This window comes from Eschrichtius robustus, chromosome 13 (genome assembly GCF_028021215.1).
Source record: "Eschrichtius robustus isolate mEscRob2 chromosome 13, mEscRob2.pri, whole genome shotgun sequence".
NCBI lineage: Eukaryota > Metazoa > Chordata > Mammalia > Artiodactyla > Eschrichtiidae > Eschrichtius > Eschrichtius robustus.
This window is the reverse complement of record NC_090836.1, coordinates 8192999-8220079: the sequence shown is the minus strand read 5'-3', so window position 1 is coordinate 8220079 and position 27081 is coordinate 8192999. Positions and strand designations below refer to the sequence as shown.

General features: G+C 37.2%; 2 protein-coding genes and 2 pseudogenes across 4 annotated transcripts in view; 3 read left to right on the top strand and 1 right to left on the bottom strand.

Annotated features, from left to right (window-relative positions):
- The window catches only part of KLRG1 (killer cell lectin like receptor G1), a 181243-nt gene that overhangs the window by 64274 nt on the left and 89888 nt on the right, over window positions 1–27081 (bottom strand). The gene's annotated exons all lie outside the window — the stretch shown is intronic.
- Window positions 49–2256, top strand: LOC137774963 (motile sperm domain-containing protein 1 pseudogene; annotated as a pseudogene).
- A2M (alpha-2-macroglobulin) overlaps window positions 5230–27081 on the top strand; it is a 40572-nt gene continuing 18720 nt past the window's right edge. Inside the window, exons 1-17 of the mRNA XM_068559603.1 lie at window positions 5230–5373; window positions 7766–7949; window positions 10537–10696; window positions 10858–10910; window positions 12587–12607; window positions 12872–13040; window positions 13487–13571; window positions 15209–15329; window positions 16100–16214; window positions 16360–16469; window positions 18312–18473; window positions 19873–20100; window positions 20343–20406; window positions 21524–21666; window positions 22709–22858; window positions 24759–24926; window positions 25874–25982. Coding sequence (XP_068415704.1) covers window positions 5288–5373; window positions 7766–7949; window positions 10537–10696; window positions 10858–10910; window positions 12587–12607; window positions 12872–13040; window positions 13487–13571; window positions 15209–15329; window positions 16100–16214; window positions 16360–16469; window positions 18312–18473; window positions 19873–20100; window positions 20343–20406; window positions 21524–21666; window positions 22709–22858; window positions 24759–24926; window positions 25874–25982 — 2128 coding nt within the window. The 5' untranslated portion in view covers window positions 5230–5287. The remainder of the gene's footprint in view (window positions 5374–7765; window positions 7950–10536; window positions 10697–10857; window positions 10911–12586; window positions 12608–12871; window positions 13041–13486; window positions 13572–15208; window positions 15330–16099; window positions 16215–16359; window positions 16470–18311; window positions 18474–19872; window positions 20101–20342; window positions 20407–21523; window positions 21667–22708; window positions 22859–24758; window positions 24927–25873; window positions 25983–27081) is intronic.
- On the top strand, window positions 8660–9046 carry LOC137774590 (non-histone chromosomal protein HMG-14 pseudogene; annotated as a pseudogene).

Here is a 27081-nt window from a genome sequence, read left to right as displayed (position 1 = left end):
TTGGAGTTTTTAAGTGATTTTAAGAAAAGCCCAAAATAGATTTAAAAACTGAAGCCGCAGCAAGGGGGATTCAGTGCCAATGCATCAACAAAAAAGACAGCCAGAGTTAGTGGAAGGAAATCTTCCTGTCTTTGTGTTTCCCACAGAGCTGATATTTTACGCAGATGACCAGTCAACACATAAGCAAGTGTTGACGCTGTATAATCCCTATGAGTTTGCCTTAAAGTTCAAAGTGTGATTCGTCATAGAGATGTTCGATCCTGTCACTATGGTGTGATAGACAAATTCCGTCTCCAAGTTTCCGAGCAAAGCCAGAGGAAGGCTTTAGGAAGGAAAGAGGTCGTGGCTACTCTTCTCCCGTCGGCAAAAGAACAACAAAAGGAAGAAGAGGAAAAAAGAATAAAGGAACATTTAACTGAAAGTTTATTTTTTGAGCAGTCGTTTCAACCAGAAAACAGAACTGTCTCCTCAGGACCTAGTTTACTAACTGTCTTCCTGGGAGTGGTGTGTATTGCAGCTCTGATGCTTCCCACGCTGGGGGATGTGGAATCGCTGGTGCTTCTCTACCTCCACTTAAGTGTCAATCAAAAATTAGTGGCTGCTTATATCTTAGGTCTTATCACAATGGCTATACTTAGAACATGAGCAAGGAATTCACTTGACTTCTGAAGTAAATTTATCTTGAAAATATGAATGTGGACTGCCTTTTATCTCTATTTCACCCCATTAACGTGCTACAAACTATTGATTGATTTACAATCATTGCAAATGTATAATATATATTTTAAATTACTCTATAATTTTATTCCAAGGACTCCAGCACATTATGTTACAGACAGCAAGGAAGCTTCTGAGTGACACTTAGGAAATTTTTTGAAGAAATTCTTTTTATATCTAAGCCTACCGTGCAAAAGACTTTAATTAAGACATTCGTTATTTTCTCATCTTTTTTCTAATTCACTTTGATTGTTGAGATCATGTGTCCTTCAAAGTTAAAGGCCTAAAAGAGCAAACTGACCAGCCTGAAAATAAAGCTACATTTATTTCCTAGCTACGAACATCAATGTTACTATATAAATTATGCCTTGTCCTCTATCATTATATACAGTCACCATGGTGTTTCTAAAATAAGAGTTTTACAGTTAATAGAGAAGGTACAGTTAATGTACCTTTATATATAAATGTACCTGTACCTAATACAGTTAATGTAGAAGGTAAAAAAATGAAAAAGCATAAAGTACTGAGGGATCATGTTTATCTTAGGGTCTCACAGAAGACAGGACATATTTAATTCATCTGGTGAACTACAGGATAGGTTGTGGTCCAGCCACCAAGAAGTAGGGTGACCATTCTGTTTGGTCTAAGAATTCTGAAGGAAGGTAGGCGTTTGTTTAGTTAGTTGGTACACCTGGCTTTACCTCTGGATAATGCTTTATGTTAACAGGAGGAAAAATCACTTTATCTTTTCTCCCCAGCCCTTTGCCTGACTGTAAGCTACTGGCCCAGATTGGGACTACCAATGCCAGGTGGTTTATGTGGAGATGATTTTTCACCTTTAAACTCTAAGCCAAGTATAAAAAATCCTTAATATCTGTCTATTTTTTAATCAGTCACTGAGACATTTTTTAAGTTTGTATTTATTATTAAAACAACTTTACCAAAAAAAGTCCCCAAAGCACAACTATGTACATTTCTTTATAGCCTCTTCTGATCTCTAACATATATATGCGGTTTTAACTGTGATTGTTATAGTATCTGATCTTTTGACTTAGGATTTTTTTCTGAGAGCACAATGTATTGAGTCTCTTGAAAATCATCTTCCAGATCTTTTTACAGAATGATCTTATGCACTGCTACTGTAGTATTCTCAAGGGATATATGTAAACACGAGATGTATGCCTGAGGTTGGGTTTTGCAGGAAACAGTACTTTGCTTCTAAAGTAAAAGCTTTTACTTATACTCTTTTCATAGAAAATCCTCATTGTTTAACCATTTGGGGAGCATAAATCATTAAATGGATCATGTCTGTACGTTGTGTAATGACTAAAAAGCACATAAATGTAATCTATTTTGAACTTTGTAAAAAAAAAAAAACCCTTGTGTTTGAAGGTTCCTTCTTTCTCTGTCCATCTCAAGTCGCGCGCGTGTGTGCGTGCGTGTGTGTGCGCGCGTGTGTGTGCAGGTGCACGCACATGTGTGTGTGCATGTGATAACACATTGTACAGAACAGAAGTTACTTTAAAAAAATAAAAGAAAATGGAGACCTAAAAAAAAAAAAAAAAAAAAAAAGATAGAGATGATAGAGATAGTAATAAAGAAAGAGAAATTATATTAGTTAGGATACAAGTTTTACTGCTTGAACAAAGATATCTCAAAATGCAAAGGATTTTAAAGAAGAGAAAGTGTTTTTCTCTTACATGAAAGTCCAAGCTAAAATGGCCTTTGGATGATTCAGGGATTCAGTCTATGCCTTCTTTTTTTTTTTTTTTTTTTTAACATCTTTGTTGGAGTATAGTTGCTTTACAATGGTGTGTTAGTTGCTGCTGTATAACAAAGTGAATCAGCTCTACGTATACATACATCCCGATATCCCCTCCCTCTTCAGTCTATGTCTTGCTTGTTGTTCTGCCTCCCTTGACACATGGCTTCCATCTTATTACCTACAATGGAAGATTGGACAACTGTCCACACGTCCACATTCCAGCCAGTGGTAGGAAGCAAAGGGAGGCACAGAACCTAGCCCTTCCTTTTTAAATCATGAACTGAAAGTTGCATACATCACTTGCACTCACATTCCAATCACCAGAATTTAGCCATATACCATGCCCAGCCTTAAAGGAGAAGGCTAGGAAATGAAAGTTTTCAGTGAGGCAGTTTGTGCCCAGAGAAAACTCAGGTGTTCTAGTATTAAAGACAGAATTGGAGAAGGGGTAATAGGACACAACCAAAGTCTCTGCTGCACAACATTGAAACGAATATTTCCAAAATCAATAGTTTCACTTATTCTGTTTGGTACACTGTGTTTTCCATTTTATTGTATTCTATTACATTTTTAAAACTCTTGGTCATGACTCACTGATCATGACATTATAACTCACTATAGATGGTGACCCATAATTTGAAAAACATTGCTTTAAACCTGCTATGTCTAATCTGATAACCAGTAGCCACATGGGCTATTGAGCTTTTGAAATGTGGCTAGTCTAAATTAATATGTGTTGTAAGTGTAGAATTCACACCAGATTTCAAAGACTTAGTATGAAAAAAGAATTTAAAGTATCTCATTAACAATTTTTATATTGATTAAATGTTGAAATGATAATGTTTGGGCAATACTGAGGTAAGTAAATTATATTATTAAAATTAATTTAATCTGTTTCTTTTTGTTTTTCAATGTGGCTACTGGAAAATGTAAAATTACATAGGAGGCTCACCTTATATTTTTATTAGATCACACTGCCTTAAGCTCTAGATGCAAATGTTAAACTCCCTACGAATATTATTACTGGACTATCCCACAAGCGCTTTCTAAAACTAGACTCTTTCTCTTCCCAACCCTCAGCCCTCTGTTCTCCTTCTCTTCCCACCCTGTTTCCTGTGTTTCACTCAACCAGTTAAAGGCAACACAGGTCACTCAGTGACCAACCAGGAAAACTGAAAAGCACATTCTCCTTTACCCATCACATGCATGTATTCACTGTGTACTATAATTTTACCTCTTAAATATGATATAAATCTGTCAACCTCTATCCAATCTCATTATGAACACCCTAGCTCAAAATATCATCATTTCTCACCCATATAATTGTGCAACTCCTACCCTGCCTCCTGGATTGCCTCCTTCCAATCAGTCTTCCAAATTTCAGTAAATGTGATCTTTCCAAGAAACAAATCTGGGGAAGTCACTTCACTGATTACTCCCCAAATACCCTAGTAGTACCGACAAGTTCCTTTTTTATTTGAAGCAAGCTTGCTTCACCACTGTTCTAAGTGTACAGGCATTTTCTTCATACCAAACACTTCATTTTACCAAACATTTCATGATGGTTTTTACCTCCTGTGCCTTTATGTCATTCCTTATGTGCTTAGAATGCACTTTTCATCTCCTACTTCCCTCTGGCTAACCACCACCCACACTCTAGAACTTAATTTACATTTTGCTTTACCTTAGATTTCCTTTCCAAGGCCCAGGTTTGAATTGTGTCTCCCTGTCCAGTGCTCCCAGAGCATCCTGAACTTCTCCAATAATAATGTCTGGCTACTGCATTTTTATTGCTTATTTGTCTGCTTTTACACCTGCAAGAATGTGCAATCTGTTTCTACATATTTGATCATTCCATCTCCATGATTTTGTATGATTCCTAGACCAACTAGGCTCAATAAACACTTACAAAACAATCAAACAGTTGGATGAATGAATGGATGAATGGATGGGTGGATGGATGGACGGATGGATGGATGAATAAAATAGTTAATATGATTAAAGATTGAAGGGGAGTTGCAGATTTAGAAGGCAGTAACAAAATGTGTTTGTATAGTAGATGGTAAAGGCAATTGGTATCTTTGTTAGGCACAGTAAGTCAAAGCTTGTTTTTGAGGTCCTGCTACTTCTCCTTTCATCTTTTCACTTCCTTAATAGAGGAAAATATTTCTATTATCATTCTTCCAGAACCTAGCTCTTTATCTGTAATCCAGTAATATCCCCAAGGTCAAAAAGCTATTCTTTTAACCCAATATCTTTTCCATAGAGAACTGCTAAATTCTGAAACTGCTTCAACATTTGAGGTAGACATATCTGATGGAGGACTTGCAGGCAGACTGACTTGTAGTGAAATATCTATTTTGAGACTGTCCTGTGTTGCTTAAATTATAGCTTCCCCTGCCAGCTATTCATGCAAGAGATGTGAGAAAAGCCATAAAAGGCACTATGGGGAAGTGGGAAGGAGGGAGTAAGAGAGAGAAGGGGTTGAAAAGCCGATTAGCTGCTTTACGGTAAAACCCAGGGAAAGTGAGCACTAATGGGAATGTGGATTTTATCCCTCCAGGAATCCTATTTAGCCCACCAGGAATTAACCTTGACTGTAATTAAGTCCCTGAGAGCAATGACCCTTTCAGAGAATGTTCAAAGACCTCTACTCTGTTTAGACACCTTGTGTGGGTGGAACTTCCTGTTTACACAGAGAACAGCATAAAGCCTAGTTGCTCTGAGGAATGTTTGGGACCAGACCAGCTGCAGGGAGAAAGGCACAATACAGTCTGGTCTCCTCTGGTCCCTTCTCCCTACAGCATGGGGAAGAACAAACTTCTCCATCCAAGTCTTACTCTCCTTCTTCTGGTCTTCCTGCCTACAGATGCCTCAGTCTCTGGAATACCGTGAGTTTCACATAGAGCATAAACTTGAAGAGTCCTTTCCTTTATTTCAAATCCTCCTTATCATTCATTTGTCTTCCCTATGGAACTGTCACCTTCTTATCTTTAAGGTGTCTTCCAATGATGAGATTTTACAAATCTGGTTTATTCAGTCTTCACTTATTCTTAACCATTTTTCTCCAACTCTCTGGATCTCTGAATCTCTGAATCTCTAAATTCTCTGGGGATATACAAAGGGTTTCTAAAGGGCATTGGAAATTGATACTTTTAAAGGAATCAATTTTCAGATCCTCACATTCATATTGATCTGCTTGAGACCATGCTATTTATCCTTTCTTATCTCCCCTTTCTTAATTTCCTATCTTTCACTTTAAAAGAGAAAGACAAACCTCCCTCAATCAGATTTTACTGTGGAACACTGTCCTGGAGTATAAAAATCTCTAGGGTGCCAAATAAAGGAGCAATTTGAAATACCGATGTTGATGTTGAGAAAGCAAAGGACTCTAATGACAGGAGAAAAAATCCTTTTGCAGATCTTATGGTGACGAATTCTTTGTTTCAACAAAATTGAAGGAAGATCTAAGGGAAATACCAGCTGATAAATAATTAGAAGCAATTCTTGATAATAGGGCACTGTGTGATCTTTGGCATGTAATGCAGAAGGAATTACAAGAACTGGTAAAAATGATACAATTGTTTCATCTGTCATCTATTTACTTTTATGTGAACAATTTTTCATGGCACTTATATCTACACAAACCAAAAACAGCAACAGAGTTAACGTTAGACCTTATTTAATTCTCGCAATAAGGAATATCCGTCCATGGATACATAAGAACAACTCTTCATTTTCATTAAAGATGTACTTTAAAAGTATTTTGATTTTATATATAATAAATATGAATCATAATTTGCAATATATTTATTTTGTTTTGATCAGTTGTATACTAATAAGACTTTTGAAAACAATTCAATCCAGAAGAAAATGTTTAATGTTTACAACTTTAAGGTCACATTAAATTTAAAAGAAGAGTTAAAGTTAAATTTATATACCCACATATAATATTTCATATATATGTGTATATAACATATGCATGTGTGTGTGTATATACATATACACATATATATATAAACAAAGAAGGAAGAGTGATCCATAAAATATTTTGAAGCACAGAAATGTTAGGACAAACTTCTGTGTGGTAAATGGCATGAAAATTCAAGTTCAAGGAGGAAAAGGGGGAAAGATGCTAAATTTCTGATCATTACAAAAAGAACATTTTGGTGTATTTTTTAAATAGATCATACTGGATATCTTATCACTATGATATTTAAGATTCCATGGGAGACGTACAAAAAAGTAATGTACGTTTTAATTTAAAATGTCATCAAAAATAATATATTTTGCTATTGTTTAAACTTGTGATAAAAAACAGATGTTTACTTGAATACATGTAAGGAGGGCATAGTGTCTAAAAATAGTTAGGAATTCTGTGAGCAAAAATGTTTGAAAACGCGAGTGTCGATAAAATTATATATGAGAGTATTGAGAAAGTTTCTGTTCTGTTCGTGAGGACCCCAGATTCAATCTCTAGAAGACCATTCTTGAGTAGACCATTTTTGTCTACCCTGAGTTGAAAGGCAAATATTTAATATGCAAACAATCCAGGGTTAGGTAACACAGTAAGATTTCATTAGTTGCTTAACACACTGAGATTTTAAACTAAGGACTCTCTTTAAGCCTCAGAGTCCATATCTGTAAAGTGGAAAGCAAGAACTTGCCATTCCATTTTTACAGGCTTGTTTATATATATATATATATATATATATATATATATATATATATATATATATATATATATATATATATATATATATATATATATATATATATATATATATATATATATATATATATATATATATATATATATATATATATATATATATATATATATATATATATATATATATATATATATATTCTGTAAGTGGATTGGTTTCTGTAGTGTTCCACATGAGAACGTGCTTGCTTTTTACAGCAACCCTAATGTAAAATAGATTTACAGCATAAATATACATAATTAGTATATTTTTATTTGAATTCAGATGCTCACAGACGGATAGTTGGGTTCTTTAAAGTGAGGTATACCTGCAAATGTTAACCTCTTAAAGGCTCACTTCAAGTAAAATGTTCACTGCCATGGCACTGACGATGGAAAGGGGAGTAATTCTCATGCATGCCCTCCAACGGCAGAGATCAATTTCATGCTTATCAACATGTCTCCTCTTGGCATAGAACTAACGATAGTAACAAGAATTACGGCGGAAGATAGTGCTGCTGATAATAATGCCTCGCCTCCTACACTCTCCTCTAACTGGATTCCCCCATCCCCAGGCACTACATGGTGCTTGTCCCCTCCCTGCTCCACACTGGGACCCCTGAGAAGGGCTGCCTCCTTCTGAGGCACCTGAATGAGACGGTGACCGTAAGCGCCTCCTTGGAGTCCCTCAGAGAGAACAGAAGCCTCTTTACTGATGTGGTGGCAGAGGAGGACTTATTCCACTGTGTCTCCTTCACTGTGAGTATGGCTGTTTGACTTAAAATACTTGTTTCTATTGGTCAGGAAGATAGGCAACCAGAATTCAGTCAAGGTAAGACTTTGAGAGGCTGGCATGGACTTCAGGAAGGAATCTAAATGTAGCGACTAAGTGTAGAAATTAAGAAGCAATGCATGAATTTCCAATATAAATATTGGTAGACCAATATTTATAGAGATATTAAAATCAACTTAATGATTAGAGAAAATTCCTATTAGCCAGAAAAAAAAAAAAAAGCAGTATGCACTAGACAAAGGGAAAATATGAGTTCTCCTGAAAATTAAAATGGAAAAAATACTAACAAAGAAAACTAGGCCAGTGTTTCACATAAGCCCCAGTAGTGGGCTGACAGGAACACATCACCCCATACTCTTTCTAAGAGTGAACTTGTAGAAATTACCATGAGTGACTATCCAATAGCTCTTCAGCGTTGCCCATATATAGAATCCTTACAGCATACAGCCAATAATACGTTGCAGTTTCCTTTCTCATAGCCTTAAGAGATGCTTCTACCATGCTCTTTTACCACATAACATCAGTTTGGTAAAGTTCAGTGTATAAGTGAATCAAAACTGTATTAGCGAGCTCGGGCGGCGGGAGGGGCGGCAGCGGCCCGGCAGCCCAGCTTCGCGTAGGCTCTGGGCGTGCGCGGCTCGCAGGCCCCCCGGCACGCGCCAGCCCCGCCGCCACCATGGCCAAGAGGAAGGTCAGCTCCGCCGAAGGGGCGGCGAAGCAGGAGCCCAAGAGGAGACTGGCGAGGCTGTCAGCGAAACCGGCTCCTGCAAAAGTGGAAACGAAGCCAAAAAAGCGGCAGGAAAGGATAAATCTTCAGACAAAAAAGTGCAAACGAAAAGGAAAAGGGGAGCAAAGGGAAAACAGGCCCAAGTGGCTAACCAAGAGACAAAAGAAGACTTACCTGCAGAAAACGGAGAAACTAAAAACGAGGAGAGCCCAGCCTCTGATGAAGCAGGAGAGAAAGAAGCCAAGTCTAATGAATATCACACACTGGGTCCTACAGTGGTCCCTGTCTCCCTTCTTGTACAATACAGAGGAATATTTTTATCAACTATTTTGTAAATGCAAGCTATTTAGTAGCTTTAGAAACTTTTAAAAGGAGGGAATCCTACCTCATCCCATTTTTTAAGTGTAAATGCTTTTTTTTAAGAGGTGAAATCATTTGCTGGTTTATTTTTTGGTACAACCAGAAAATAGTGGGATATTGAATGTGGCAGGCATTGTCTTGGGTGCCAGCTTAACATTCCACAGATGGGGGGATATTTTATATCCTATCATACAAAGCATACTAAATGGCAGTTTGGAGTCAGTTGTGCATTTAATGTCTTGAACACTTTAAATTACTTCTCTTCCCATGTTGTTTTTGGTAGAATTATTTCCTAAAGCAAAGCACTCACCCCTTGATCTTGGCTCTCCTGGTCAGAATTTTGTGCACTCTGTAACATCTTTGGTCATGGTAGTCCAGTTCTTCTAGTAACTTTGTTAATGTGCTGTGAACGATTGACAGTTTGGGTATGTAGTGTATATGATATTAAATTGTGAATTAGTGGGACTTACGATGTAACAGCATATCAATATTTGAAGATATTGGTACTCGATAGCCTGTCCAGGAAAATTTGCCTCCAAATTTTAAGCTGGAAAGTCACTGGAATAACTGTTCAGAAAAGAATCACAAGTACATGATTTTTTAGATTTTTGGTATGTATGTATGTTAAGAATTGTGTACAAATTGAAATGTCTGTGTACTGATCCTCAAAACAACCAATAAAACATCTCAATTATGAAAGAAAAAAAACAACTGTATTAGCTGATTTGCAGCAACATGGATGGACCTGGAGATTATCATACTAAGTGAAGTAAGTCAGACAGAGAAAGACAAATATCATATGATATTGCTTATATGCAGAATCTAAAAAAAAATTGATACAAATGAACTTATTTACAAAACAGAAACAGACTCACAGACTTAGAGACAAACATGGTTATCGGGGGAAGGGTGGGGAGGAGGATAGATTGAGAGTTTGGGATTGACGTGTACACACTGCTATATTTAAAATAGATAACCAACAAGGACCTATTGTATAGCACAGGGAACTCTGCTCAATATCCTGTAATAACCTCAATGGGAAAAGAATTTGAAAAAGAATGGATACATGTATGTGTATAACTGAATCACCTTGCTGTACCCCTGAAACTAACACAACATTGTTAATCAACTCTACTCCAACATAAAATAAAAATTTAAAAATGAATAAACAAATAAAGCAAAAATATTTTTTAAAAACCTGTATTGGCTGATCTATAAGGAGATGTGAGTATCATTTATGACCTCTCTCACTGATGTATTTTCCTCCATCCTGTGTTCTGTCTTCCCATTTGTAAATGACAGAAGTCATTCTGTCTGTGAATTCCTGTCCATGCCAAATTTCCCTGATGAGAATGAGAGAGTGAAATTAAGTAAAAGGGACAAGATCCCCAGGGAGAAGTGGGACAGGGACTCGAGGAGGAAACTTGGCAGATGAGCGGGTTCTCAGGATCTCTCCTATATTTCAGATCCCAAGAGCTCCATCCAATGAGGAGGTAATGTTCCTCACTATCCAAGTGAAAGGACCAACCCAAGAATTCAAGAAGCGGACCACAGTGCTGGTTAAAAATGAAGAGAGTCTGGTCATTGTCCAGACAGACAAACCTATCTACAAACCAGGGCAGACAGGTACAAAAAGGCTTATGGTCAGGACAACTTCAAAAAAGAAAGATCTTCCTCCCCTGTGTATTCCCCGGTCAAAGGAATCCTGGTTCCTTTATAGTCTGTCTTACTAGCCTATAGGCCTGGCTTAAGGTTTCTGGGACTCATGAAAAATATTTCTGTTTCAGTGAAATTTCGTGTTGTCTTGTTGGATGAAAATTTTCACCCCCTGAATGAGTTGGTAAGTGTCCTAATATCGATCTAGAATTATTATTATCTATATAAACAGGCTGAGAGTTTGTTTCTGGTGTTGGGGGAGAACCAGGGAGAGGAAGAATCTGGTACTGATAGCAGTATTTTCTGGCATTGCCATAGTGCAAGATCCTCATTTAAAACAGTATTCTGGATCCAGAGAGTAGCTGATTCTTTCTTGGTACTGATACTTAGTTGTCACACAAACTTACTCTTTAGAAAATTCTCAATTAACCAAACTAGAAAGATACATGATATAATAAATAAACCATCAAAAAACTTAGGTTTAAATGACTTCTCAAAGATTCAAACTTTTTCTAAACACAAAACCTCTCCTGTAAAGGAAGGAGAGTGTAATCAATGTTTGTTCCTCAAGACTAACACTCTCAATTTTAATGTAGACAAGAAACCAAAGTCTTAATTTTTCTTTCCTAGATCTAGTCCTCAACCACATTTTCCTATCTCAGAAAGAGGCAATTTTCAATGAAAAGCCAGGGACTCTGTTGACTATAGCCCCTCCGCCCCCAGCTTCCTTTTCCCCTCTTAAAAGTGTTCTCTTTCCCTTGGCATAGAGTTTGCAATTCCCTGCTGACCCTGATCAAACCCATCTTTGCTAGGGGGTGAAGAAGGGAAAGGGATGGGAGGGAAAGAAGCAACTCTTTTCTTCTAGCCCCTCAGGCAAAGGATTAAGGCATAATCCTACGTCTCACCCACATCCATTTCATCAGAAAATCATGTTAGTTTAAAATATATCCAGACTATGTTTTACAACATGAATTGCTACGACCTTGTCCTGACCAGTATCACCTCTAAACAAGACTACTACAATAGCCTTGAAATTGGTCTCCTGGTTTCCACTTACACTCCTGTATCTAAAATCAAACACCTAGCCCTTCACTCTATCAGCTTAACTCTGCTTTATTTTTATTTCTTGACATTTACCACTACCTCAAATCTATCTATCTATATATCTATCTATATCTCAAATATATATATCAAATATATGTATCTCAAATATATGTCAAACATATATATCTCAAATATATATCTATATATATCAAAAATATATATTTCATATATGTCTGTGTTTCTCATGTATCCATCCCTATTAGAATGTAAGCTCCATGAAAGCAGATCTGTTGTTCTTTTGTGCATTGCTGTATTCATAACACCTAGAATGATACACAGCACATGTTAGGCACTTAATAAATATTAGTTTTAAAAATGAATAAGCATTGATAGTAGAGGAGCTATTCCCAGTCGTCCTTATTCTTAGAACTACCTAAGAATTCTGTGACCCACCTTAATATTTGGATCTGAACATTGTTACTTATAATTCCATTAGTGTTGATTTCTCAATCTGTAAAATAGCATAGCAAAGGAATGTTCTTCACTGGGATACTAAAAGCATTTAAGTAATATCAGTAAATACCATTCCTAATGAATGGCACATATGCATTTGTTGCTCACACCCAGTAAGTACTTAACATTACTTATTAATTGCTTGTAATGGATTAATCAAAAGTTCTATAAAACTTAATCTGGAATTTTTCTGTGTTTTACTACAGATAAAGTTATTCTGCATAAAGCTGTCTTGCTTATAAATCAGAACTGAGAATATTTGAGAACAATTCTAAACTTCTTTCTCTCTCTTTTGTCTTTCAGATTCCACTAGTATATATTGAGGTAAGCAACGTGAAACATTCCATAATTAGACACAAATAATAAACTTAGGGAAAATGTTCTTATTTGAGAGATTCTTACAATATTTCAGAAACTTGTCATTAAGGGAGAAGCCTTCAAACTCATGTAACACTAGATGGCTCCAAGTCATCTCCCTTCCCCACCCCTCCCCACCTCTTTGTGGATAACATAGGAGTCCCCACAGATTTCCTTTATTGTCTCTCATGCTCTGGGCTCTTTTGTAAATTACAATTACTGCGTCCACAGGACCCTAAAGGAAATCGCATCATGCAATGGCAGAACCTCAAGGTAGAGAGTGGCCTCAAGCAGTTGACCTTTCCCCTCTCATCAGAGCCCTTTCAGGGCTCCTATAAGGTGGTGGTACAGAAGGAATCAGGTGGAATGGCAGAGCACCCCTTCACCGTGGAGGAATTTGGTATGGATTATGCAAAATCATGGAACAGTTTTTTCATATTTAAACTTCTAGGGCCTAGAATTTGCGTTTCTTTGGAATTACTTTCTATTTCCCATGGGTGAGATTAGGCTTGGAGTGGAACCAATTACTTCTAAATCCAATGAGGACCATCAATGATTTGTGACTAGGACGTCATATAGCATTTTTTGTAGCAATTTTTAATCTTCAAAAAAAATGTAAAACATTCTTAGTCCAGTGGAGTCTCCCATAATTCATTAAGGTTACATTGATCCATCATAGTCCTTCAACCAGGATCTCCATTTGAGAGAAAGGTGGATATATTGGAGAAGAGGGCTACCTTTTCAGGGCCCTAAAATATGAGTAGAGAATTGTTATGAGAACCTGGAAATACCAATTCCCCAGAAGCTGAAAACCAATCACCAACTTCCTTTATCTCCAATCAACAGTGCTTCCTAAGTTTGAAGTGCAAGTAAGAGTGCCAAGGATAATCACCATCTTGGAAGAAGAGATGAATGTGTCAGTGTGTGGCCTGTGAGTTTATACTTTTAAAAAATCTTTGGCAAGGGGAATTATTTAAAGGAGACTCACCCTTTGGGCTATTTTGACTAGCCTGTCTAGAAGCAGAGCAGCACAAATACCTTAAATACATGGGAGCATCCCCATCTCTAGAACTTTCCTCTCCTGTTGCTTTTCTATTTCCCTTCTTATTTTCTTTCATGTCCTTTCTAACATTATTATAACTATCATGGGGCAGGCAACTGTTCCTAGAGCTAAGCTATGCTAGTAGGATTGATTCTGAAAGTAATAAAGCTACTCGTGCATGCACATACACACATACACACACAAATGAAATAGTGTTGAAGGGTAGTGACTTTCCCTTTACCAGGTTGTAAACTAAACTCAATCATCAACAGATCATTTACTTGACCTTGGATACATAGTGGAAAAATGGCTCAGATTCAGAATTTGTAGAGATAGGCATATTACAGAAATCTCGTCTAACTCATCTGTCTACCTAAGGCATGTCACATACTTCTCTGAACTGCCATTGTCACTGATGAGAGTAGACATGATCTCACAGTCAGTCTTTTCCAACCTTGAAAATTCATGTTTCTAGGATCTTATTGCTCCCATCTCCAGTAGCCCAGCAGTAGCAGTACAGAGAGAACAGGCAGAGTGAAGAAACCAGTCCTAAAGACCTTCAGCTGGGTCCCTGCCCCAGCACTATCTCAGAGTAAGGTCACCAAGCTCCTGATCCCACAGAGCTGGTGAACCAGTACTCTTGCAAATATAGATATAGAGGGTATTTTGAATAGGGAAGGAAACAAATACCCTCAAAACCACAGCAATTATCAATGACATATTTATGGCACAATCCCATTTTTGTAAAAAGTAAACAAGCAAAAGTCTACATGAACAGAGATGGCTACACATAGGAAGAGGATGATGGAAGGAGAGATACCATCATATTAATAGTTTATATTCCTAGGTAGAATTGAGAGCATTTATTTCTTGTCTTTGTTTTGTTTTGTTGGTATTGTTTTTTCTCTTAAGATCTGGTGTAGCTTTGGCAAAATAAAAATATTTTTTAAAAGATGAAACTGAAAATTAGAGATTAAGAAAAAAAAAAAGACATGGTAAAAGAAGACTGTAGTAAATTCCAGCATGTTGCACTGGAAATTTCTAAAAGAGAAGGTTCATTACTTAGTTTACTTGCCCTCAACACTATATGAGCCCTGCAGAAATTAGAGGGAAGTACAGAGTCTAAAAATATACTATAGGGCTTCCCTGATGGCGCAGTGGTTGAGAATCTGCCTGCCGATGCAGGGGACACGGGTTCGAGCCCTGGTCTGGGAAGATCCCACGTGCCGCGGAGCAACTGGGCCCGTGAGCCACAGCTACTGAGCCTGCGCGTCTGGAGCCTGTGCTCCGCAACAAGAGAGGCCGCAATAGTGAGAGGCCTGCGCATCGCGATGAAGAGTGGCCCCCGCTTGCCACAACTAGAGAAAGCCCTCGCACAGAAACGAAGACCCAACACAGCCAAAAATTAAAAAAAATTTAAAAAAAAAAAATATATATATACTATAGCTAAAGGGAAAATATAAACAGGTAGAAAATGGGGGTGTTCAATGTCTGATTTGATCCATTTGGCAATGTTCTTATGACAGATACACATACGGGAAGCCTGTCCCAGGACGTGTGACTATAAACATGTGCAGAAAGTACAGTAACCCTTCTAACTGCTTTGGTGGAGAATCACATGCTGTCTGTGAGAAGTTCAGTCAGCAGGTATGTGGGAAACTACTCCTAGGGATTAACAGCCCGGGCACTGTTGATGAGCAGTGAGTTACAACATGGTGGTAACTCAGGAAGAGACCAATCTGTAAGAGAATTCTATGCTAGCTATAGTCGTTTTTTAAAAATCAGTGACTTAGCACAATAGGAATTATTTCTTGTAATTGTCCATTGTGGGTATTCTTGGTGCACCGAGCACCCAGAATGATCGAAGTTGAACCATCTCCAGCACCTGGTATCTAAAGCCGCCTTGAGTATCCATCCAATTATGTAAAGGAAGGAGAAAAAAACATACAAATCTTAACCACCTTGGCTGGGAAGGGTGTCCGTTTTTCTCTCTTTCTATGAGCAAGAGCTTGTCACACGGCCCCACCTAGATGCCAGGGAGCTGGGAAACACAGTCCCCAGATGGGCAGCCGCTTCCCAGCCACAGCTGTAAACTATGGAAGGGAAGCCAGGCTTCGGTGAAGAGTTAGCTGCCTGCTACAGTAAGATTACCCCCCAATTTTTAAGGCATTTCTTCATTTCTTCACCTCATTCACTCTGGGGAATATCAGATACTAAGGAATACACCTGTCAGTTATAAGCCAGAAACTGTTGTGAGATGTAATTATAATTAATCCCTAGAAAATATTTATTGTGTTCTCATCATACAAAATTCCTAGGTTATGTTGCCTCAAAAAAAAAAAAAAAATCCCACCAGATTAACTGACTACTGATTTGTCCAGTCTTATGTTTTTGTATTTTATTTCGTCCCCTCCTAGCTAAACAGCCAGGGCTGCTTCTCTCAGCAAGTAAAGACCAAGATCTTCCAAATGAAGAGACAAGGGTTTGAAATGAAAATTGAAGTGGAGGCCAAGATCCAAGAAGAAGGAACAGGTGTGTATACCTCATGGGTATGGGAGAAAGAACATGGACATGGGTTTAGTTCCTTTGCCAAACAGTGAACTGAAAGGGAGGAAGTAGGATAAGTTCAGGGAGTGCATCCTTCCAAAAGAGAACTTATTTTTTCCTTCTTTTTCAGAGGTGGAATTAACTGGAAAAGGGACCACTGAAATAACAAGAACCATAACCAAACTCTCATTTGTGAAAGTAGACTCAGACGCTAGACGAGGGATTCCCTTCTTTGGGCAGGTGAGGTATTTTTCAATTCACAAATCAAACCGTACTCTCACCTAATACGCACAACATATTCTGCTAAAACTATACCTGGTTAATATTATCTGTTGATTAATATAATCAAAGGTATAAAACCACATAAAATAGATTTGTTCCTCTGTAAATTTGTATATCAAATCTCTAAAACCATTCTAAAGCACTAGCAAAATTAGAAGGTTTTGGGAACAGCCCTGCGTGATGTCACTCAATCTCTTTCCCATGGTTTACCAGGCAGTCTCAGATTTTTATAATATTTTTTCACAAGCGTCTCGAAATTCCTTATGGCCAATCACATTATCCTTCTAACATTAACTTGGTATGGAAATGGGTGGGTAGGTGGCTTTCATTTTTATTTTGAAATATAAAAGATTCTACTGTACCTAGTGTTTCTTTCATGGTATTATATATACATTTCTTTTTCAAGTATATTTTATTTTATTCAAGTATACTTATTCAAATATATTTATTTTATTTTAGCAAGTATATTTTAAAAACAGTACACAGAGGGGTAAAATACTGCTATTTAAAGTATACCCAGATTTTAAAGATATGAATTTTTTCTCTCAGATCTACAAAAGAATCTGCTACTGTTATTTTTCTGCTTACTGTTTTAAGCAGATGTGCTAATGGAGCTTTCGGACTCCAGAAGTCTGAGATGAGAGTTGTATGTACCTCCATGTGTAATTACTGTGCATCCTGTTTTTAATGGAAATATTATAAGATGTCAGCTGTGGAGAGTGTAAAAGACAGAGGGACCAGGCTCCACAAAAGAGTAGTGGAATAAATTTTAGAATGTTTTATGTTATGACAGCAAACATGTTCAGAAACTTTGGTCACTTCCTAAAACGAAAGTTCACTTCTTTAAATTTCTCAGAAGTATATTGTACTTTTTTGAGATTTTATTCCTGCTAAATAACTATCCTATTATCACAAGACTCTCTCACCAAAAGTGAAAGAATCAGAATTTTGTACCTATCCTGGTCTTCCTACATACAGCTGACATTTGATTAGCAAACTGAGATCTCGTTAATCAATTACAAATACTAATCCAAGTCTGCTGGTTGTGCTTCCTTCTACCAAAAGTAGCTTATACCGAGAAAAAAAAATCACCATCTTTAAAATCTGAACTGAACTACTCATCTTCTGTGTTCAATATTAGCAGTAATTTGACTTTAGGCCCTTATTTAACATTCTATGCTTCTTTTCAATTTTACATTTTTCAGATGGGAAGTACCTCATAAAATCTACCTACCTTCCAAAAGTTTGCAAATCTAGGTCAAGAAGCAGATATCATATATAAAACTAGAGGAGCACACAGGACAATATATTAGCAATTGCTAATATTAAACCTCAGAACACTAATCTGTAGAAAGGGAATGGTCTGCTATAAAATAAGTATTTGAGGCTCAATTAAATTTGACTAATGGGTTAAAAATTTTCATTATGGCTCTTGTGGTCTGTGACTCTCCAAAAGTTATATATATATATAATATATAGAGTTTCCAAAATATCCACAGAATACATTTCTCAGGTCACCTCTATTATCTCCATCATTCTCCACCCCTTAACACTATTTTTCGTCTTAGGACTGATTACCACTAAATAAGTATATATTACGCATTTATTTAGCAGCTATCTCTTTTACTGGACCGTATGCTCTATGATGGAAGGAACTTTGTTTTGTTCACTGCTGTAGCCTCAATGCCTCGAACCATGTCTGACATATTGGACACACTCAATAAATATGTGTAATAAAATGAATATTTGGTGCCTATTGGATATTAGCCACATAACTGATCTGCAGCTTTTAATCTTCAGGTGCGCCTAGCGGATGGAAAAGGTGTCCCTATACCAAATAAACTCATCTTCATCACAGCAGATGAAGCCCACTATGACTCCAACGCCACCACTGATGAGCACGGCCTGGTGCAGTTCTCCATCAACACCACCAGCATCACGGGCACCTCCCTCACTGTCAGGGTAAGTTTGGAGGGAAGTTACCAATGATGTGAAGTAGTCTTGGAAGAAAGGTTGCAACCGAAAAGTGATGGCATTTCCAAGTTGTGTTTAGTCTTAGGAACAAAAAATGAGAAAGTAAAAACCAATTCAAGGTCAATTTTGAAAAAGTTTGTTAAAAGGAGGCAGTATAGTGTTCTGGCTAAAGTGGGGGTTCCACGTGTGCACTCGCGTGTGGCGACATGAATCGTGCAAACGCTGTGGGAAGCAGCGTGGGAGTCCCCCCAAATGAGAACTACCATATGACCCAGTATTCTAACTGCTGAGTATACCTTCAAAAGAATTGAAAACAGAATCTCAAAGGGATACTTGCACAGCCCTGTTCATAACAGCACTATTCACAGTAGCCAAGAGGTGGAAGCAACCCAAATATCCATCAACAGATGAACAGATAAACAGAATGTGGTATATATGTACAATGGAATAGTATTCAGCCTTAAAAAGGAAGGAAATCTTGTCACAGGCTACAGTGTGGACGAACCTTGAAGACATTATGCTAAGTGAAATAGCCAGTCACAAAAAACAAATAGCGTATGACTCCACTTGCATGAGGTATCTAAAGTACTCAAAGCCATAGAAATAGAAAGTAGAATGGTGGTTGCCAGGGGTTGGGAAGAAAGAGAAATGAGGAGTTGGTATTTAATGGGGACAGTGTCTTAGTTTTGCAAGATGAAAGAATTCTGGAGATGGGCTGCATATTACTTAACACTACCAAACCGTACATTTTAAAATGGTTAAGATGGTAATTTATGTTGTGTTTTTTACCACAATTTTTTTAAGTGTAGGTTCCAGAATCAGATAAATTAGATCAAAATCCTGGCTCAACTCTATATTAAGAGCAAATAACTAAGAGTTGAGTATAGACTTCAACTACTTCACTAACTCAACTCTTGAACCAATGCTATTTACAGAAAGTGTTCTCAGACCCCTAAGGTTGCAATATTACATTTATTCATAATACCCATTTGAAACCCATCATAAATGGGGCATCTACTCTCTGAAATGCAATTCTTCCTTTTCTGAGGATTAGTCTCCTCAGTGAGGTTTCATAGCTCCAGTGTCTCTGTCTGAATAGGTAAAGTGGCCAAAGAAATGTAAGCCAAGCTAATCAGAGCAAAGGATGCCTCCTTTTATGCTCTTCACAAATGTAAAAATCAATACCAACTCAAGGAGCCTCCGCCCTGTAAAGGCCTGCAATACACATAAACAAAATAAGGGACCCTCCTCTCTCACTTTTGAGTGTGGAGCACAAGATTTCTAGGTACTAGTTAAGGTAGGATACTAAACGAATGCAATTCTGTGAGCACACTGATTCTCTATGACACGTAATCTATAAGATAATATTGTTTTTCTAATTCATTAGGTCAAACACAAGGATCATAGTCCCTGTTACGGCTACCAGTGGCTGTCAGAAGAATATGAAGAAGCTTATCACACTGCTAACCTTGTATTCTCCCGAAGCAAGAGCTTTGTCCACCTTGAGCCCTTGCCTCGTGAACTGCCCTGCGGCCAAGCTCAGACAGTCCAAGCACATTATGTACTGAATGGACAGGTCCTGCAGGAGCTGAAGGAGCTCGTGTTCTATTACCTGGTGAGAAGGAAGGCCACTACTTTGACTCATCTGTAAACTCCTGTGTGGGCAAGGATTTATGAAGCTCTTTAGGCATCACTCCTTTGACCTCTTATCCATGTTCCTTTTGAAAGTCTGACTTCTCTCAGGGCTAATTATTGCCGGCAGGGGCTCAATAAAACAAGCATATCACATAGAGAGCAAGACTTGGGGTCAGATCTCTGTCCGGCACATTAAATCCCTTTTCATTTCCTTTTTTGCAGGTAATGGCAAAGGGAGGCGTTGTCCGATCTGGGACTCACGTACTGCCCGTGCACCAGGGAGACAGTGAGTATTTCCATAATTCCCCATTTCTGCCCTACTCAGTCACATGCAACCTTACGCTGCAGAAATACCAGGAATAGCTTCAAATAAACAGAGAGAATTTTCATCTAACCCCAATAAAGAAGTTGAAAGGGGAAAGCAATAATGTTTTTTTTTTAAACCCTTTATCAAATATTTATTTTCTTTTCTTTCAGGTTATTCTGTTCAGATTATTTAAAGTGTTTAGTTGTTTCATAATTTATGCTTATTCCAAATTTTCAAACCATAAATAGTCATGGACCTCCTTCTCAAAATGACATTTCAAAACTGTTTTAGACAATGGAGAGAAGGTAAAACTTTGGAGTGTCTTCTATATGTTAGGTCTTGTGCTGAGTCATTTATATCTTTACATCATATTTCCCTTTTGAAGATAGTTATGATTTTATGAAGAGGTAAATTGGACTCTCCCCAGGAACAAATGTGGAACAATATAATCCTCTGAAGGTTTCACCTATCCTAAGGGAGTCTAAAAGTTCCCTTAAGAAAATTATCAGTGAACTACTCTTTTGTTGCTACTTTGTAGCAACACAGAAGCACTATAGTAGAGAAGTTTGATGCAACTTCTGACAATTCTATGTAGGCATCAAAAAATAAGTTGCAAAGGAGCTCAGTACTCCTCTTAAGAAGAAAGAATAGAATATTTGGTTCATAGAAAGTTAAAGAGGATATCAGGGTAAATACAATGTGTTAAACTCTTACTATTACATCTCGCAACTTCAAGTTCTATTTCCCTTCTCTAGTGTAAAGTCTAGATCAAATGGTAGCCAAATGGATGTCTCCACATCCTTAGATAGCATCAGAACTTTGTATAGATGAACTCAAGCTTAAAACTGGGGAGAAATCATTATGTGATTTTGAGAGAAGAGGGGGCTTTGATACGGTTTTTTTTTTTTTAAAGCCAGGATTCTTAGAGATAGTCATCCATTTATTACATCTACTGTTTCTTATATCTATTACATCTACTAATAGAGTCATCAACCAGACCAGGCTCCTAAAATAACGTTGTACAGCAGAAAAGTGTTATTTCAGCCCTGAGCTGTCTAACCCATGACCACTTCCTCTCATTCTCTCTGGGTTCCAGTGAAAGGCCATTTTCCCCTGTCAGTCCCCGTGGAGTCAGACATCGCTCCCGTCGCTAGGTTGCTCATCTATGCCATTTTACCTGATGGGGAAGTGGTTGGGGACTCTGCAAAATATGAGGTCGAAAACTGTCTGGCCAACAAGGTGGGTGTTTTATATCATAAATTTTTCAACATTTAAAACTAGAAGTTACTATCACTATCACTAATTATTTTCTACATGCAAGCTCTGGGGCCAAAAGGGTTAAATGAATTCCCCAGAGATTTTCAGCAAGGTGATGGCAGATCACACTAAGAAGCCATGTCAAGAGAAAAACAAATATCGTATATTAACACATATATGTGAAATGTAGAAAAATGGTACAGATAAACCTATTTGGGAATACAGGGCAGGAGCAGAGACACAGACATAGAGAACGGACATGTGGACAAGGAGGGGGGAAGGGAGGGTGGGATGAACTGGGAGATTGGGATTGACATATAAACAGTACCGTGTGTAAAACAGATAGCTGGTGAGAACCTGCTGTATAGCACAGGGAGCTCAGCTCGGTGCTCTGTGGTGACCTAGATGGGTGGGATGGGTGGGGGGGGGGGGCCGTGGGAGGGAGGTTCAAGAGGGAGGAGATATATGTATACATATGGCTGATTCACTTCGTTGTACAGCAGAAACTAACACAACATTGTAAAGCAACTATACCCCAATTTAAGAAAAAAAAAAGAAGCCATCCATGTCACTTGACTCCTAGTGCAAAATTCTCATGCATTGTCTCTTACCATATGATACAGTTCAGAGTACCTTGTTCCCTTCTCTTATGATGAAATGTTGGGAAACATGTAACCAAGTTTATAAGACTACAAAAGGGCCAAAAGAAAAATACAAGAGCGTCTAGAACCATTTGCATCCCGCCCACAGTTAGTTAATGAACACCTCGCTATGTATCAAAGGTGAAAAATGGCATCTCCAATTTAATAACTTATAAAAACAGATATCATTATAATAGCTCAACTGATGAGAATCAGAGTGACAAAATAGGGAACCAAAGGCCTCAAGACTTACATGGTGCCAAATATCAACGAAGTCAAACAAAGTGATTATGCATTGAATTTGCGGAGCACCCAGGAAATGCTGGTGAATGCATGGGTAAATCAGGAAATTTGTTTTTCTGACTTTGTCCCCAATTCCACAGGTGGGTTTGAACTTCAGCCCAGCACAGAGTCTCCCAGCCTCCCACGCCCACCTGAAAGTCACCGCTTCCCCTCAGTCCCTCTGCGCCCTCCGTGCCGTGGACCAAAGTGTGCTGCTCATGAGTCCCGAGGCCGAGCTCTCCGCGGCCACAGTGAGTTCCGTCAGCCCCAGGGGACTCAGAGCAAGGAGAAACTCTGAGTGGGATAGAATCTATTAAAGTTATATTTATCTAGGAGTTAATAGTTTTGAGCTCTTTCATGTGCACTTTTTTTTGGTGAGGAAGATATTACATATGAATATAAATATAAATCATGCACCATCCAAAATCCCTGAAATCCTAGAGCTCTATGAAACCAATAGTAGGAGTTTTCAAACTAGTTTTAATATTTCAAAAAGTCTAACATAAGTGGTACATATACTGCACTTAGACTGCACAGGCTAAGTGAAATATCAAATTTCTTTTAATAAGAATTGTATCAGTTGAAACACTGCATGCCCAAGATGAACACAGTTTCTGAAGGAAGATCTGTATTGTCTCTGATTAATAAAAATTAGGAAAAATTAATTACTATGTGATAAATGACATTAATAAATGAAACCTTTTAAAATACTGGGTTAATAGGAAAAATAGCAAAAGGGTATGCTTAGTATAACAACAGGAAACTACTTAATGTGTCCTAATAGTAGTCTGCCCATTACTTCAAATTTTCAATGAGGCCAATTGGAATAACCTCTTACTGAAGTTTTTTTCACTATCAAAATTTTATAAAGGGAAAGTTATGTTTTTACTTCCCTACAAGAAAACCTTACAAGAAAAGATCTCTTACTTTTTGGTCCTTCCAATGGTATTTAATTAAAAATATCAGAATACTTCTAAAGGAGATATTAAGTGCATGGTGGAAGCAAGGGAATATGTGGAACGATAACATTAATGTTTTATGTTTGTATAACATAATTTTATAGTTCTCAAAGTTTTTTTTAATTATAACAATCCTAGTGGATAGATAAGGCAGAAAATTCTATTAGTTTGTTAATAATAAAGCAGAAGCTTTCATGTATCTAGGAGTAGACCTGGGTTAGAACAAGGGTTCCTCTCAATCTTTGATAATGTTTCACTGATGAAACGCTTGCACCTAGTAGCATAAGTCATTCATTCAACACATATTTATTTAGTGCCTACTGTGTTCTGGGTGTGTCTACTGTGTGCCTAAATTCTGGGGATCTCATAGTGAACTACTAGAAAGACAAAAATCCATGCACTCATGGAACTTACATATTCATAGGTGAGACAGACAATAATTATGTGATATGCTTTGGAGAAAAATAAAGCAGAGGGAGGAGATGGAGAACGCTAAGAAGGAGCTGCCTTTGAGAAAGTGTTTCATTTCATTGTGCTACTCACTTTGCTAATCTATTCTTATCAAACAATTTTGAACTCCTTTAAATATAAAACACCTACAGGATTTTTATGTTTGTCTTATTCTTCCTGTTGAAGTGAATTGGAAAGTATCATTTTCAGTATTCTACAGTTAAAGTTTTATGTATTTTATAAAGATATGGAGCATTTAGTTCCCATGAATAATACTAAGAAAATACTGTCCTGACCTATACAGAGGATACATGCTTATCCATGTGCCTGTTTAGAATATGTTGTCCATTTACTTTGTTAAACACTGAGTCAGTTGCTAACCACCAGATAGAGATGAAACTATTACCTAATTCTGTCATCCTGAAGCATTGCACAATGTCTCAAATATGGCAAACCTCAATTTCTCTTAATTAAGTTTTATTTCATTCCAGCATAGAGTCTAGGGTTTGCCTCTGAATTGTGTAACAAAAGATTATGATCCTGAGTACTTAGATAGGAATGTTTTAATTGTTTTTTTCCCTAAAATTGTTAAACGTTTTCAAAATCATCTTCTCTGTATATTATCTAGGCAACGGAGCCACTCAAAGAAAGTCTGGTAGTGATTATTCTTTTCTTGTCTCCTTGCACTTAAGAAAAATAAGCCACAAGTAAGTTTCTCCCTTTGCCCTTTGCATTTGTACAGGTTTATAACCTGCTACCAGTAAAGGACCTCAGCGGTTTCCCTGAGCGTTTAAATCAACAGAAGGAAGACAATGAAGACTGCATCAGTCACCATAATATCTATCTCAATGGGATCATGTATTCCCCAGTATCAAATACAAATGAAAAAGATATGTATAGCTTCCTAAAGGTAAGTCCGTTATATTGCTGATGGTCAGTTCTTAAGGTTCACGAAATATTATATATGGAAAAAAATATTTATTTTAATGCTTCCATATTATAGTTGAGGGTAATGGGACATAGAGAGGTCAAGTGACTTCTCCAAGGTCACTAATAGTAGCAGATCTACTAATAACAACAGAGCCAGGACTGGAACTTTTGGGATTATTAAGCAAGTTTTTTTTTCTTCATTCATTTCATTCATTTATAAATATTACACATGTAAAATAATTACTGTTGAAAAAGGTGTAAAAACAGAATGAAATTATCTCTATAAGTATATCAATTTCCTTTCTACTCATGTGAACATTACAAGTTTAATATTAGGGAGGGCATATCTGTACATACGTGTATGGCTGATTCATTTTGTTGTGCAGTGGAGGCTAACACAACATTGTAAAGCAACCATACTCCAATTAAAGTTTTTTTAAAATGGTCAAATATCAGTAATTTCACATGGTTCTACCTGATTAGAATCATTAGACAGCTGAAAAACTGTAATATTTACACATCAAGTGAAACAATGCAAGCCTTTGTATTCCAAAGAAAAAAGTCTTTGCAGGAGAGAATGACCTCAGCTACTCTGAAATGTGCTTAAACCACACATACTCAGCACCAGGGCTTATGGCGCGGGCTTCCCGTGTTTAAGGATGCTAGTGGTGAGGCTCAAAAGTTGGATTCTGACTGAGCTTCCTCAGTGCACAGTAAAGACGGGTGTTAGAGTAACAGTTACAGGTTAACGCTGGGGTGACAAGAGGCAGGGACACTGTTTGAAAGAAACAACTTCCAAATCCAAAAACACAAAAAAGGTTAATATTAAGCTAGTTGGATTGTTTGTTAAATTCAATGAAAACAAGTATGTGTATATACATATTTTATGATATTTGTGTACTGATTAGGTTGTGATTTCCTTTACAGGATATGGGCTTAAAGGTATTCACCAACTCAAAAATTCATAAACCCAAAATATGTCCACAGCCCCAACAATATAAAATACAGTCATCTCAAAGACTGTTATCTTCTCCAGGTAAGAAATTAAGAAAAATTAATTGCCTAATATATTGAACCAAATAAACTAATTCTTTAAAAAAGATAAAATGTGATGAAATTAATTAAAAAGGACTTGTGATTCCAGACATAGAGAACAGACTTGTGGTTGCCAAGGGGGAGGGAAGAGTGGGGAAGGGATGGAGTGGGAGTCTGGGATTGGTAGATACAAACTATTACATTTAGAATGGATAAACAACAAGGTCCTACTGTATAGCACAGGAAACTATATCCAATCTCCTGAGATAAACCATAATGGAAAAGAATATAAAAAGGAATGTATATATGTGTATAACTGAGTCACTTTGCTGTACAGCAGAAATTAACACAACATTGTAAATCAACTATACTTCAATTAAAAAAAAAAGAACTTGTGGTTTAGATATATTAAGGTTCTTGCTCAAGGTCACATAGTGATACAAATCAAAAAATTCTGTTTGTGTCCAGTCCCACGTATGCAGCTGGAAAGAACACAAGGCAGGCTGTAAAAAGCATTATAAGACAGGTGCAGATATGAAGAATAAAAGAAAGGACTGATTCTGACTGACGAATCAAGAAGTCATTCATATAGAATCTGCTTCTAGTAAATGGAGATGTGTGAGTTTTAAAAGGGAAGGGAAAGTTTCCAGGCATAGGATAATGTAAACAGAAACAGAAATGTTCACAAATTGGGACTATATTCTCACCAGTCAAGAAAAGAAGCTCTTTAACTTCCCCAAAACATCAGCTAATATCCATATTGAAATCACACTCGTCTGTCAATGATATGGGCTACTTCTTTGATGAATCATATAGTAATCAATCATTTATTTATTTATGGTCTGATACTGTCAAATCATGGTTGAATATAGGTTGGGTACAAACAAAAGAGTTTGTCAAAAATCAAGGTAAACATTCAGTGAGAATCAAATGGCTACACGGAATTTAAATAAAGATCATTGTATATTTTTATTAGTATTTATAAATTATATCCTTTAATCCTTTATCAATAAGATTTGTAGTAAATTTATGTATGAACAAGTGTATAGAGCCGGTTGTTAAATATTTACAGAAGGTAAATAGGGTGAGAGATCCTAACT